The following is a 16,499-nucleotide window of genomic DNA, read 5'->3' as shown; positions in this document are numbered from 1 at the left end:
AATATTTTTTAATAATATTGGAACTCTACAGGACAAAAGCGGTGAATTTGTTGAAAAGGAAGGGAAATGGTAGAATGAGTTGATGGTTTTCTACAAGTATTCAACAGTTAGAGAATTTTCACTCACCAGAAAGTTATTATTGTACAAGTAAGTGAGTGCTCTGGTCACCAACTTAGAAGCAATGTCAAAATTGCTAATAAATTAGGAAGCACAATAAACTATGAGTAAAAATGTAGGAGACCAACAAGTTAGGAGAGTGGGCAGATATATAGTGATTGTAATTGTGAAACTATATGCTTGGGGGAAAAAGAAAATGGAAAAATACTCAAAATGGTAAAGTTCTCAATGGAGTAGAGGAAGAGAGATCTAGGCATGCACGTAAACAGATCTTTAAAAAGTAGCATTGCAGGTTTAAAATTCATAAAATAGGTGAATTAGATTCTTTTACTTAGAAGCCCAATGAATACAAAAGCAAAGAGATGCTGATGAATCTGTACAAGATTTTGGTTACGCTGCAGTTGGAGTACTGTTTACAGTTTTGGACCATGGTAAAAAGCTCCATATATATTTACTAAGGTGACACCAGGGATAAAGGGCATAATTATGCTGAGATACCGAAGAAATAAGGACTATATTCACCAGAGCAGAGAAAGTTCAACTGGATATAACAGCAAAGTTCTGAAAGGTTCTGGAAGTATAAACAGAAGAGCAAACTTACATCTATATAAGCATCTTTCGCATCTTCAGGAGGTCTAAGTGCTTCAAAAACAATGATTTACTTTTGAACTTTAGTCATTGTTGTAATGCAGGGGAAGACAGCAGACAATTTGAACATAGCAAGGACCCACAAATAGCAATGAGATAATGGCCAGATAACCTGTTCCCGTGATGCTGGTGAATGTTGCCAAGACACCAGAATTCCCCTGCTCTTCTTCAAATACCATCGGATCTTTTGCACCTGCCCAAGAGCAGCAGACAGGGCCTCAGTTTAACATCTCATCCATAGACAACACCTCTAACAGCACCACACTGAAGTATCAGTCCAGCATTATGTGCTTAAGTCTTTGGAGTGGGGCTTGAATCCACAGCCGCCCGAATCAGAGGTGAGTGTATCATCACTAAGCGAGACTGCAGTCGCATACTGAATTACCTTTTCCACTGATCGGTAAATCAGTAATAAGGAGGCATAGATTAGGACTAGTACTAGAATAAAGGGAGGTATTGGGAATTTTTTCATGCAAAGGTTTATTTAAATATGAAATTTTTAAAAATTAAAATAAAGCAATAGTTAACCATCTCAGCCATCCCTCACTCACATGCAAACGGGGCTAAAGCAGATTCACACTGTTTCTCAACAGGGTTAGACTGGATTTATAATATAACTTCAATGTTGTTGCAAAACAGAAAGCACTTGGCTTTGATGTAAAATTATAGCGTAAATACATCCTTGAATAGGTAAAATGATGAAAAAACAAACTGCAAGCATGTTAAGTAGGCAAATACTGAAATAGGGAGCATTGGAGCAGAAGGTGAAGTTAGTAATTTGCAGAAGGACATAGTTAAGTTCCACAATTGGGCAAACAAATTGCAAATTATATTTAATGCTCACAAATGAATGGTGAGAGAAATAGTATAGAGTTAGGACAGGATCACTCAATGAGGCCTGGGAGCAACAGATCATTTTCAATGTCAGAGTTGAAAACCTGGAGCTGTGGAGGGGGTACCTGATGCTTGGCGGAATTTGGGGATGGGCTGCAGAGTTTGGTTTACTGGTCAATCTTTAGTGTCCGTCAACACTGAGGTAAAGGCAAGGAATTCCTGGGTCTTCCAGGATTAGCTTGCAACTTTCTAACAGATTAGCACAAACATTGATTGGTTCTTGCACATGTATCTGTTTCACATCTGGTATTAATAAAAATGTTTACATTTTTTAACCAACAAAAGAGTTTTTCTGCTTGTTTTCAAAATTCCACTCATGTGAGTTTTTTGTAAAGAAACAGAACCTGCTGGAATTTGAACAGTAATTGGGTCGAATGCATCTTGGAGAAGAGTGCACATTGCATATGTTCAGACTGCAGGACGTGCCTTCCGTTGGTAAAATCACAGATCTGAGCAAAAACAGCAACTTTAATTCTGAGGCCTTCAAGTAAAAACTTTAGTAAAAATGTTAAAAGACACAAAGACAAGTAATGGCATTAATTGTATCAGGTTATTGTAAAATACACAACAATTTGAAATGTTATTAAAACTTTAGAAATGTCAGTTTTTTTAAAAATTATTCTTGGGATGTGAGTGCCACTGGCAAGGCCAGCATTTATTGCCCATCACTAATTGTCCTCGAGAAGGTGGTGGTGAGCCCCCTTCTTGAACCGCAGTAGTCATCTGATTTAAGTACACCCACACTGCTGTGGGTGCTGTAGGGAGGGAGTTCCAGGATTTTGACCCAGTGACAGTGAAGAAACAGTGATATAGTTCCAAGTCAGGATGATGTGCGAGTTGGAGGGTAACTTGCAGATGGTAGTGTTCCCATGCAGATGCTGCCCTAGTCCTTCTGGGTGGTAAAGGTCGCAGAGGTTTGGAGAAGGTGTCAAAGGAGCCTTGTCGAGTTGCTGCAGTGCATCTGGTAGATGGTACACACTGTGGAAAAGTAACTTTGGAAATAAATGATGGACTTCTGTCCAAAATCATTCTGAAAGATCTGATGGTTTATCAAAGTGCAATGGCAAAATATTTACATATAAACTGCCGTTATAAATGTTTCCATTATAAATGTTGACATAAACAGCATTACTGAAACACTGACAGGAAGAATTAAGTTCTATGCACAGAATATGCATACCATATGTACGACTGAACATTTTGAATAACCTTCCATGTAAATTAATAGAGTCAAAGACATTTAGGGTTGTTTGGGTGAAAAGTGAAGTGAATTGGAAGCCTAGCATTTTTCCTTGAATTTCTCATTTTCTTAGGGGAAAGCAAACTGATAACTTAAAAGTAATTCCATTGAAATAAGCTGTGCAAATAAGCATTATGTATTTGAGTAGTACAGTGTTGAAATATTTTAGGCAAGAGTCTTAGTACAATTATTTCCCATTCTGCTTTCTACCTTTACTTCTCCTCTCCTGAAGACAGCTTCTGCTGGAATACAGTTCCAGTGACAGCCCCCAGCACTTCTCCCCATTACTCATCTATCAGCTGGTTATTTGACCAGCAGGGTTGAACTCCATTTAATCCACCCCAACCTCTGATGATCCCTCATTCCTAAATTAAGATGAACGTCTGCATTTCCTGCACTCGTGGGCTTTATAGAACTGTGGGCAGCTTTGTGCTCTGGACTCTCAATCACTAGAAACTGGGTGTGACTCCGAAAGACATTTCAGTTCAAGTCTTCACAGGTTTCAAAAAGGAAAGTTTTATCCCATCAGCCCAGGCTAGATTCAAACCAGTTTCCAAATTCCTCAACCCAGTCCCCTCAGATGTAGATAGTAGTTCCAAACTTATAGATACCTTCACAGTTCTGAGAAACTTTACTTTTCAATGAAACATTACGACTGTCAAGTCAACATATATTGCACCACACAAAATGAAACAGCTGCTTGCTCCAGCTTACCTCTGAAGCTTGCTCCAGCCCTAGATTCCAACATATAGAAAAGCAGAGATTAGATCACATTTCCCTCCAATCTACTAATGGCAGAGCATTAAGCCATTGTATCGCTGTTCTCAAATTCAAAACCCTCCATCTGTACCACTTTCAAAAAATCTACCTCTATGACCGTAGCCTCATAAGCTTCTCCTAATTCTTCCACCGCCAGCCACGCTCTCCAACTTCTACTTAGTGTCCAATCTCCTTTGTGAAACACAAAGCAATTCACATTAATAAACACTGTCAAGTTGCAGTTGTTCTTGGTTTCCTCGCCAGTTCCATCAAACAAGGGCAGTTCTAAATGGTTAATGAAATTTAATGAAGCACACTACCATTATACATTTGAAGGGAAAATCCTCAATCTCAAAAATTAAAGCATTTGGCTCCACACATTAAGCTCTACACACACTATTAATTCCATCGCTATTATAAAAATGTCATGCTCTATAATTTATATTTAATACTTAACATGCACTAATTTTCTCTTGCTTGCCTCCCTCTCAGATTATAGTTTCTTTTCTAAACAGAAATCTTTGCTTTCTTAATCCTCTATTCTCTTCCCAGATACTTCTCCTAGATCCTCGTGTCTGTCTCTGGGTGAGGTTTCTCGCTTCCCAATTTCATCACTATTGTTAAAACTAAAATGAAGCTTGATATGCTCTGCTTGGAAGGCACCAACTGACAGAGGACCTTTATAGACTTATACAACATACTAAATTATCTTCTGCATCACAAATATCCAAAATAGGAAATAATTACTTCAATGATGTATAATCTTCAAATCAATTCAAGAGTTGATAGAGGTATACAGCAGGAAATTATAAATTTAATTTACCAACGCCCCTTTAAGGTTAGTGCGCCAAAGCTATGCAATCTTTCACCAAGGACTTCAGTCAAAGACAATTATAGTTCAGTAATTAACTACTACAACACAGACACCCAGTTGCACGTTGATACTGTTCATGGTTGTGAACAAGGGTCATAATGACACTAAATAAAATATTCATGGCTGCAGCATCTTCTCTAGACAAACATAAATGCAGAAATTGTTCCTAACCTGTGCCAATCATTGAAAATTTGTGGTACCAAACAGTAGGTACTGTCTATGACCTCTCAATAAAATCCAGGACTGTACGCACAATAAACAATAGCTCCCACTTTTAAAGTCATCATTCACACAGTATAATATCCAGTGCTGATGAGAGGTCACAGACCTGAAACGTTAACTCTGCTTGTCGGGTTCGGTTCCGGTCGGGTCGCACTTCCGGGTCCGGCATTCGGGCTCAGGTCAGGCTGGGCCAGACACACTCTATCACAGGTAAGTGGCTCCACTGTTAATTTAATTTTTGGACCAGAAAGGTGGTTTTGTTAGTTATTTTAAGCTTGTGCAGACCAGCAAGAAAGTGAAAAACGGGTCAGGCCCGGGGAAAAATGGAAGGATTCGGGCCGCATGTGGTTCTGTCTGGCTCGGGTCGATTTTTCTTTTTTGCAGACCCGACCAGGCCTTTACTCTGCTTCTCTCACCATAGATGCTGCCTGACCTGCTGAGTATTTCCAGAGTCTACTGTTTTTATTTCAGATTTCCAGCACCTGCAGTATTTTGCTTTAAATACCCAGTGCTCCTTTTCCGAATGAATACCTGGCTTCATTGATTTATATCTAACTTTCTCCCCAGCCCAACACTATTTTAAACTTTTGCCTGTGCACCTTTTTGATGGGGATTGGTCTTAACTTCTTCAAGTATAAAATCAGGGACTTAATTTAAGAAATTTCTCAATGCCAAATCTGCTCAGCCTCAATGACCACCCTCCTCCACCTGGCTGAACTTGGTCTCACTTTGAACTTGAAAAGGTGTTGCCAAGGCAGCCCGCAAGGGTCCCAGCTATGCCCGTCTTTTTGTAGCATATGTTTGAACACTCCTGGTCACAGTCCTGTTCAAGCCCCCTCTCAAACTTCCTCTACATTAACTACTGTGTCGGTGCTGCTTCTTCCCCTCTGCCCTTGAGAATTTTTAAATTATGTTTCCAATTTCCACGCATTCCTCACCTTCATGTGATTCATTTCTGACTCCTCTCTATGCTTATGGGCTTTCCAGAGGCATTAATAAAGTCCCATCAACTCCTGTAATTACCTGGAATATACTTCTTGCCAACCTGCATCTTAAGACTCCACACCTTTCCACCTAGTTTTGCCACTTGTCTTATTTGCTTTCATGACTCTACCATCCAAACCAGAGCTTCTGAAATGTGATCAGAAGGACCTCTGACCGGAACCATCCCATTTTCCATGTTTCTGCCCAACTCCCTCCTCTCAACCTTTAAGTTACCTGCCACCCTACCAGTCTCTGTATTCACATCTTCAGTCTTTTCAGCCACCTACAACACGAGCTCCACAAACACATCTTTCCCTCCCCTTCCCGCTCAGCTTTTCAGAAGAACTATGCAACAGCCTGATTCACTCTTCCCTCACCCCAACAAGAGATGCAACACATACTCATTCAGCTCTTCCCACACCATTGCGCAGGGTCCCAAATACTCTTTCCATGTGAGACTGCACTGTACATCCTCTGATGTAGCATGGGCCTCCTTGGGAAACTAAACACAGAGTAGACCACTTTACCAAACAACTCCTTTGTGCCTTTATTGCAACTCAAGATTTTTTTTAGTCGTTCATGGGATGTGGTGTTGCTAGCTAGGCCTGCATTTATTGCCCATCCCTAATTGCCCTCGATAAGGTGGTGGTGGGCCGCCTTCTTGAACCGCTGCAGTCCATGTGGGGTAGGTACACCCACAGTGATGTCAGGAAGGGAGTTCCAGGATTTTAACCCAGTGAGAGTGAAGGAACGGTGATATAGTTCCAAGTCAGGATGGTGTGTTGCTTGGAAGAGAACTTGCTGGTGGTGGTGTTCCCATGTATCTGCTGGCCTTGTCCATCTAGGTGGTAGAACTCGCAGGTTTGGAAGGTGCTTTCGAAGGAGCCTTGGTGAGTTGCTGCAGTGCATCTTGTAAACGGTACACACTGCTACCACTATGTGTCGGTGGTGGAGGGACTGAATGTTTGTGGATGGGGTGCCAATCAAGCGGGCTGCTTTGTCCTGGATGACGTTGAGTGTTGTTGGAGCTGCACCCATCCAGGCAGATGGAGAGTATTCCATCACACTCCTGACTTGTGTCTTGTAAATGGTGGACAGGCTTTGGGGAGTCAGGAGGTGAGTTGCTCACCACAGGATTCCTAGCCTTCGACCTGCTCTTGGAGCCACAGTATTTATATGGCTGGTCCAGATCAGTTTCTGGTCTTTGGTAACCCCCCAGGATGTTGATAATGGGGCATTCTGCGATGGTAATGCCACTGAATGTCATGGGGAGATGGTTAGATTCTCTCTTGTGGCACTTGTGTGGCACGAATGTTACTTGCCACTTATCAGCCCAAGCATGGATGTTGCCCAGGTCTTGCTGCATTTTTACACAGACTGCTTCAGTATCTGGAGGAGTCACGAATGGTGCTGAACATCAGCAATCATCAGCGAACATCCCCACTTCTGACCTTACATTTGACCTTACATTTGAAGGAAGGTCATTGATGAAGCAGCTGAAGATGGTTGAGCCTAGGACACTACCCTGTGGAACTCCTGCAGTGATGTCATGGAGCTTATAATACTTTAAGCTCCCCCGCACCCCCCACCCCAAAGCATTCGTGACTCCTCCAGATACTGAAGCAGTCTGTGTAAAAATGCAGCAAGACCTAGGCAACATCCATGCTTGGACTGATAAGTGGCAAGTAACATTCGTGCCACAAGAGAGAATCGCTCCACATTCCCAGACTGACCTCAGCCATTGACCTCATACAATGTTCCAATGAAACTCAATACAAGCTCCACGGAAAAGATCTCATCTTTCTGCAATGCACCCCGTGATGCTCTGCCTGAACAATTAGTTCAAATTCCCTTTTCCTGATTGTAATAAAAAGCGACCTCTATAAAATCCACTTTTTCTAACTATGAAGTCTTCTACCAAATCCCCCCATTTATGATTAATACACTTGCCTGCTGTCTTATTTTTCAGTTCTGAAAGGTCCAAAAAGGTGAACTTGTCTGTTCTCTCCAGGATGCTGACTGACCCGTTAAATATTGCCAGATTTTTCTGCTGTGGTTCAGAATTCCATTACTTTAGATTAGATGTACAGCACTGAAACAGGCCCTTCGGCCCACCGAGTCTGTGCCGACCATCAACCACCCATTTTTATACCAATCCTACACTAATCCCATATTCCTACCAAACATCCCCACCTGTCCCTATATTTCCCTACCACCTACCTATACTAGTGACAATTTAGAATGGCCAATTTACCTACCAACCTGCAAGTCTTTTGGCTTGTGGGAGGAAACCGGAGCACCCGGAGAAAACCCACGCAGACACAGGGAGAACTTGCAAACTCCACACAGGCAGTACCCAGAATCGAACCCGGGTCCCTGGAGCTGTGAGGCTGCGGTGCTAACCACATACCCACGAATTGGCTATGAAGTATTTTCTGCTAATTCTGAACTACAATTAGTCATAACAAATGTGAAATTTTCCACCATGTTTCATTCTACACAGCATCACAGAATGATTTAGCACAGGTGGCGGCTATTTGGCCAAATGTGCCTGTGCCAATTTTTGAAAGAGCTATTCAATTAGTCCCACGCCCCTGCACATTCCCATATCCTTATGAATTTTCTCCCTTCAAGTATTTATCCAATTCCCCTTTGAATGTTACTATTGAATCTGCTTCTACCACCCCTTTCAGGCAGCGCATTCCACATTACAACAACTCACCTCTAGTTCTTTAGCCAATCACCTTAAGTCTGTGTCCCCTGTTAACCAATACTTCTGCCACCTGAAACAATTTTTAAATTTACTCTGTCAAAACCATTTATGATTTTGAACACCGATCAAATTTCCTCAACCTTCTCTGTTGCCAAGGAGAACAATCTTAAAGAGGTGCAAATAAGAATCTTCAAATAAACAAAACAGTTAAGTTGCATCTGTGGAACAGCTTTTGAAAACAGGACTTCTGTTTTTGCAGTGAAGTTCCGGCTACCAATCATATTCAAATACAGAAGCAGGGAGGGAGAACTTGAAGAAAACTGTCTCAGGGAAACAAGACTAGAAATAGTACTGGCAACCTGCTGATAACTCAAAGTATCTATTCTTCATACATGAGTCTAGACAAAGCACATCTGCAGATTTAACATTAGAGTGCATGACAATCAAGCCCTGATTTCAATGGGTGTGTACAGTCTCCAGTTGACATCAGAAACCATAACGTTTTTTTCTCCCACTGCATGTCCTAGGTGAGCCAGCAGTGGACTCATCCACATTACGCATTTGACAGAATAACTTTTTTCTGTCAATTTATAAAATTCCACAGGAAACTGAGCATTAAAATCACTCTTGTCTCACTGCTCTAAATGCATGTATGGGGCCTAACTGTACAAAGGAATAAAGAAAAGTTCAAATAATTGGATACAGCAAAGGAAAACTAACATGCCTGTTCATTCTTTCTATTTCAACCTATTTCTGCTGCAATAGATGTACTTGGTTACCTTCCCATAAGGTTCCTCAGTGTGGTTATTTGCTTATATTTACATAGTCAAAGACAAAATTCAATGTATTGAGAAAAAAATATTGCCCCTCCTGAAATGTTAATAATTTATATGGTAAATAAAATTATCCCTTTAATTCTGATCCTTGATTTTAATATTGCATTAATCCCTAATATTCAAATTGCAAAAATGCTCCCACGCTATACTTATCCATCAGACGGTTAATAAACCCAGACCAATCTCAGCCTACTTACTGCCTGTTCTAGACAGGTGGTTAGTGCAGTCTCTGGAGAAGTATTATCACAATTTTGAGAGCACACTGGCCCTAAATGGATACACGTGCATTTGGGACAAAATATCAAAGCACAATAAAATAAAATGACAATTCCTTGTGGAGTAACTTTGTTCATACCTGTATTGTTTAAAAAAAAAAGTATTTAAGGCAATAGCGATTTTCTGCACAAAGGGTAGGGATATATTACCTCTGAAACATGCAGATCGATGAGTACTTTCAAAACTTTTCTATATCTATTAATAGTTATATAAAACACCTATTAGAATAGTTTCACAATCAAACATAAATGGTAGGTCGCAAATTGAAAACAGTCAATAGGCTCTCAAAAATTTAAAAGGAGGCCACAGTGCCCTCTCTGCAAATGTGCATGGGACATACAACTCCCCAAAAAATTTAGACTGGCAAGTATGCTTTAAATTGTCTCAGACGTGTAATTGGCAAAATAAAAAGCCAATTAACAATAACAATTTTACAAGCAAAAAATACCAAGTGACAGAGGGAATTAGTGGACCAAAGTATTGATAATGCCTAACTATTGTCAACCTCAATTAAACTCAAGACACAGGCACCCTAAACACACATTTTTTGAACACTTCAATTAGAACACAACCTGGATTCAGATAAATAGCTGGATTTGCAGTTAACAAAGTTACAAAAAGCCAACCCAAACAAAACTGTAAGACATCATCAATGAAAGAGCAATCATGAGTTAAAATTCACCAACTACCTAGTGTACATTAATTTTTTTTTCTATAGACATTGGCTGTAATCCAATGTTTTGTGAACAAGGAAATACGTTAGCTGATATTTTACAAGCAAAAACAAAGTGTATTTGAAAAGGTTTTATGACATTATATATAAACCATTAACACCAAAAGTAATTTGTGTCTTGGTCTAAGCATCTTGGTACTTTTTTTTTTAAACGGCCATCACTAAACACAAGAACATTTATAGAAAAAGGTAAAAATGATAAAGGTTTTAGAAATATATATAAAAAAATAAACTCAAAATTGCTGCTGCCAATGGCAACAGCTCGAAACCGGCGCCTGCGCCCTGGTTACGGGAGGGCATTGAGCGACAGATTCAACATTCCTCTCAAAATGTGTGTGTTTCCTCCCCTCCTCCCCCCTTGGCTTACATTTTACACAACGTTCATTCCTGCAAATTTCTTGTCTTATATTTTATTGCAAGATGATATTGTGGGCGCAGGGGAAAGAAGTAACATCCTGCTGCAAAAATTATATCCAGTGCTTCTGCTTAAACTGAGGTTCTTTATTTTATTTTTTGTTAAAAAAAACTCCAGCCTCCTCCCCCTCTTAAAATTAAAAATAGTAAAGAATCAAGGTTTAAAACGACATAAATTTCTTCCCCCACCTTAATTTTGCAGAGTTACACAGATAATAATTAAGATTAAAAACACCACTCCCCACCACACATCCAGGTGAAGGCCTGCGCCCCGACTGCCTGCAAACCTGCGCCCCCGGGGGATTTTATTTTGAGGTAAATTTGCGGCCTTTAACGTCGATCCCGACCCCGTGAGCCTGGGGCTAAATTGCGGAATGCTGTTTTTATCTGTCTCTCTCTTGTGCAGACTGCTTACCTCCACCGAGGCCTCCAGCTTCCCTTCGAAAGTGAAGTCGATGAGGTCGGGCTTCAGGCACAGCGAGTAGTTCTCCGGGGTCACGTCGGTGGGGAGCCGCTCGAAGGGTCTCTTTGCCGGCATTTTGTCTGGGCTGCGAGCACTGGTGCCGAGGAGCCTCCTGACGCCGTCCCGGTTACCGATTGCGCGTGTCGGGGGTCTGGCTCCGAGGATGCGAGGGACGCGGCCTCTCCAGCAGCTGGAGGCGGTGAGCAGGCGGCGGAAAACGAGGACCGCGGTCGCGCCGCCGAGCAACATCAATGAAGCTGACAAACTGACCGCCCCCTCCCGTCCGTGCGCGCGCGCGCCCCCCCATGCCGCTCTGGCGTACCTGCGTCAGTGTGCGTGCGCGCCCCCGCCCCCCCCCCCACCGGGCGCGGCGGCGGACGTGTGTGTCGGCACGAGCATCCGCAACATGACGCGTGATATTACGTATATAAACGTCGTTACGCCACGGCGGGGGTGCCCGTCATCTGTGCAGACAGTGGGCGGGGCCGCATGCGCGTTCACAATTGGGCGCGTGACTGGGCGAGAGGGGCATGGTGACCTTTGCAGAGGCGTGTTGAGTGATTGTAGGAGTTAGGCTGGATTGTTGCCTTTGCTTTTAAACTATATATGAAAGGCTGAGCAGCTTAAGGCAGCGCTCAGGTTGAAATGTGTGAGAGCAAAAGGCTGAATTCAAAATGCTAGTTATGTGAGTACTGTAGGTTGTCTGAAGAATGAAGGTGAAGATGGTAAGGAATTCCTCACTTGGAAGCATTGTGAACTGTGAGGAGGATAGTGTAGAACTCCAAAAGGACATAGACAAGTTGGTGGAATGGGCAGACAGGTGGCAGATGAAGTTCAATGCAGAGAAATGTAATCTTGATTCATTTTGGTATGAAGAACATGGAGAGGAAATGTAAAGGGCACAATTCTAAAGGGGGTGCAGGAGCAGAGGGACCTAGGTGTATATGTGCATAAGTCATTGAAGGTGTCAGACAGGTTGAGAGAGCAGTTCATAAAGCATACAGCATCCTGGGCTTTATTAATGAGGACTAGAAGAACAAGGAGGTTATGTTAAATGTATATAAGACACTAGTTCAGCCTCAGCTGGAGTATTGCATCCAGTTCTGAACGCTGCACTTTAGGAAAGATGTGAAGGCATTAGAGAGAGTGCAGAAAAGACTCACAGGAATGGTTCCAGGGATGAGGAACTTCAGTTGTGAAGACAGTTTGGAGAAGTTCGGACTGTTTTCCTTGCAGAAGAGAAGGCTGAGAGGTGACTTGATAGAGATATTCAAAATCATGAGGGGTCTGGACAGAGTAGATGGAGAAAAACTGTTCCCCCTCGTGAGGATCGAGAACAAGAGGGCACAGATTTAAAGTAATTAGTAAAAGAAGCAGAAGTGACAGGAAAAACTTTTTCACGCAGCGAGTGGTTAGGGTCTGGAATGCGCTGCCTGAGGATGAGATGGTGGCAGGTTCAATTGAAGCATTCAAAAGGGAATTAGACTGTTATATGAAAAGGAAAAATGTGCAGGGTGACGGGGAGTAGGTGGGGGAGTGGGACCAGGTGAATTGCTCATTCGGAGAGCTGGTGCAGACATGATGGGCTGAATGGCCTCCTTCTGCACTATCAATTCTGTGATTCCATAACTCTGAGATTTATGTAGCCCTCCTGGATAAACCCACAGCTTCTCTCTGCATTACTCAAAGGGCCCTTCGAGGCACTCACTACTGACTCCTTAAAGGCTGTAACTTTCAAATGCCTTATCCTCTTTTTCGTGGACCTTCCTGCCCAGGGCACCCGCTGCGGCTAATATCAAAAGCTTTCCCAGCCCACTCACCCTTACCACTGCTGATCCCATGGACTCTGTCAGCTGATCAACAACCTTCACTATTCACTGCATCTCCATTTAGAATGTCTGTCTGTTTGCAAACAAGCCCTTTATCACCTATGTGGATGATGTCATTATGGACTTAATAGAAATTTGGCTCCCGAATGATGCGACGCTCCCTTTACTGAAGCCTGCCCAAACTGCCATGGTGGCAGTGTGGCCCTTATCTGATCTCTCATTGGTCTGTCTTCCTACTCTGGCATCTTCTGCTTTGAGCACCATACCTTGTTTTAACCCCTCATCTGCCCACCTGAGTTTCTCATATCCTCGTTCCCTCACCCTCCATACTGAATAACTTCTTATCGGTGATTTCAACTTCCATCACAACTTGCCTTGCCCCACCCCCACCCCCACCCCCACCCCCACCCCATTCCACTCAGTTTAACATCTCATCTGAAAGATGGTACCTTCAAAAGTGTAGTATTCCCTCAGTACTGCAAGTTGTTGTCAGATAGGTAACTTATAGAACATAAGAACTAGGAGCAGGAGTAGGCAATTCAGCCCCTCGAGCCTGCTCCACCATTCAATACGATTATGGTTGATCTCAGCTCGGCCTCAACTCCACTTTCCTGCCTGTTCTCCATAACCCTTCAACCCTTTACTAATTAAAAATCTGTCTATCACCTCCTCAAATTTACTCAATATCCCAACATCCACCGCACTCTGGAGTAGTGAATTCCACAGACTCACAATCCTTTGAGAGAAGTAATTTCTCCTCATCCCTGTTTTAAATCTGCTACTCCTTATCCTAAAACTATGCCCTCTTGTTCTAGATTGCCCCACCAGAGGAAACATCCTCTCTGTGTCTACTTTGTCAATCACCTTAATCATCTTATATACCTCAATTAGATCTCCTCTCATTCTTCTAAACTCCAGAGAGTAAAGGCCTAAATTGCTCAATCTCTTTTCATAAGGCAAACCCCTCATTCCTGGAATCAATCTATTGAACCTCCTCTGAACTACCTCCAATGCAACTACATCCCTCCTCAAGTAAGGGGACCAAAACTGTACGCAGTACTCCAGGTGCGGTCTCACTAATGCCTTGTACAGTTGCAGCAACACTTCCCTACTTTTATACTCTATTCCTTTAGCAATAAATGCCAAAATTCCATTTGCCTTCCTTGCTGCACCTGCAAACTAGTTTTCTGTGATTCATGCACAAGGACACCCAGATCCCTCTGCACCGAAGCACTCTGAAGTTTCTCTCCATTTAGATAATAATTTGCCTTTCTATTCTTCCGACCAAAATGGATAACCTCACACTTATCCATGTTAAACTCCATCTGCCAAATTTTGGTCCGTTCACCTAACCTATCCATATCCATTTGTAAATTTCTTATTTCGTTATTGCAACTTACTATCCCACCTATTTTAGTGACATCTGCAAATTTGGCTAGAGTACCTTCTTTCCCTGCATCTAAGTAATTAATATAGATTGTAAATAGTTGGGGCCCAAGGACCGAACCCTGTGGCACCCCACGAGTTACATCTTGCCAACCAGAAAAGGACCCATTTAGCCTGACTCTGTTTTCTATTGGTTAGCCAATCCTCTATCCAAGCTGATAAATTGCCCCTAACCTTTTGTGCGGCACCTTATCAAATGCCTTCTGGAAGTGCAGATAAACTACATCTACAGGATCCCCATTATCCACTTGTTACATCTTCGAATAACTCTAGCAAATTTGTCAAACACGATTTAGCCTCCATAAAACCATGCTGACTCTGATGGATTGCATTTTGACTTTCTAAATGTCCTGTTATTACTTCCTTAATAATGGATTCTAACAATTTCCCAACGACAGATGTTAAACTAACTGGTCTATAGTTTCCTACTTTCTGCCTCCCTCCTTTTTTGAATAAGGGTGTTATATTAGCATTTTTCCAATCCACTGGAATCTTTCCCGCATCCAGGGAATTTTGGAATATTATAACCATTGGATCCACTATCTCCGCTGCCACTTCCTTTAAGACCCTAGGATGTAAGCCGTCAGGCCCTGGGGACTTGTCTGCCTTCAATCCCAATAGTTTGCTCAGTTCTTTTTCCCTAGTGATGATGATTGTTCTAAGTTCCTCCCTTTCTATAATCTCTGCATTATCTGTTACTATTAGGATGGTACTAGTGTCCTCCACTGTGAAAACTGAGGCAAAATACTGATTTAGTGACTCTGCCATTTCTGTGTTCCCCACCATTAACTCCCCAGTCTCATCCTCCAAGGGACCAACATTCACTTTAGCTACTCTCTTCCCTTTTATATATTTACAGAAGCTTTTGCTATCTCTTTTTATATTTTGCGCTAGTTTTCCACCTCCAACTGATTGCCTCACTCCTGAAATGCTCTTACAGAAAGAAAGCAAAGAACCTTTTGAAAGCCGTTCACTGTCATTCTGCTCTGCAAATGATATTTTGTATTAAAACATGCCATTCTGGCCTACTGCATAAGCTGCACCTACAAACTGAAAAGACCCCTAGTTCAATCTCCATTCTGTGCCAAGTTAACTGATCTCAATCAGGGCAACAGTCGAGGCACTTCAGTTGGCTGAAGTACCTTAGATTAGGGAAGAAAAAAAATCTAGCCAGAGTTTGCATACCTGATTGCAGATTGAGTGCACATGTGGGTGTTGGTGAGTACAGAAGTGGGCTCCCCATTGTTGAATAACCCACCTGTATGTACTGTGAAAACCCACACGCAATTTGTGAGAGACATCAAAGAATTGAAGGCATCCACAGAAATATACTGTAGAATGAGTCAGGGGATACGGGAAGAAAAGACAACGTTGTTCTGTAGAAAAAATAAAAATTATGATATTGCTTACACATGATGTGAAAATTACACCCCAGCTGCTCTCTCTTGCTGGCAAAAACATATTTCGTTAAGCTGAATGCAGCATTACAACCATGAATATCCTGTCCACCTGTCCTGAAATGTATAGAATTGTCATGTGCAAAACTTCTGGGCTGACCTTACACCCATGTTGTGTTGGCATGCCTAGACTCTCAACATTTGTGTTGCTGTTTTCGGTCACTAATTCCTGAAATCATCAAGCTGGTGGTAACATTGCCCAGTTTCATTCCAGATAGTCTAGTTTGGAAATTTGTAAAATGTATAAGCCAGATACCCAAAACTTTTTGTTTAAAAAAAAATCAATTTTCACTGCTTTTTTTTCTCCTGTAATATGAAAGCCTTGCTTATTACAATTTTTATGCTTTTACGATAACATTTTAAGCCGTAATCGCACCCCTGCACTGCTTATATCCTGACTGATTTTGGGGAATACATGGCAATTCCAAGTCACACTGAAATTGACAGGAGACAGTTAAGACAAATAAAATGACAGGTTTTGACCTAAATATACCACCTCTCATTCTTAACGCCTCTGGGCCATCCACCCCACGTCGGCTGGTATTTCAGATGCTATTGAGATAGCCCAGGCTACTTAAAGCCTCTTTCTCAAAT

At 42.0% G+C, this 16,499-nt stretch overlaps 1 protein-coding gene across 1 annotated transcript in view; it reads right to left on the bottom strand.

Annotated features, from left to right (window-relative positions):
- Window positions 1-11,473, bottom strand: part of npepps (aminopeptidase puromycin sensitive) — a 225,265-nt gene extending 213,792 nt beyond the window's left edge. Inside the window, exon 1 of the mRNA XM_068013580.1 lies at window positions 11,126-11,473. Coding sequence (XP_067869681.1) covers window positions 11,126-11,422 — 297 coding nt within the window. The 5' untranslated portion in view covers window positions 11,423-11,473. The remainder of the gene's footprint in view (window positions 1-11,125) is intronic.
- Between the last annotated feature and the right edge of the window lie 5,026 nt (window positions 11,474-16,499).

The sequence above is a fragment of the Heterodontus francisci genome, chromosome 33 (genome assembly GCF_036365525.1).
Source record: "Heterodontus francisci isolate sHetFra1 chromosome 33, sHetFra1.hap1, whole genome shotgun sequence".
Taxonomy (NCBI): domain Eukaryota; kingdom Metazoa; phylum Chordata; class Chondrichthyes; order Heterodontiformes; family Heterodontidae; genus Heterodontus; species Heterodontus francisci.
Note: the sequence above shows the minus strand (reverse complement) of the source record. Positions and strands in the feature narration are given on the sequence as shown.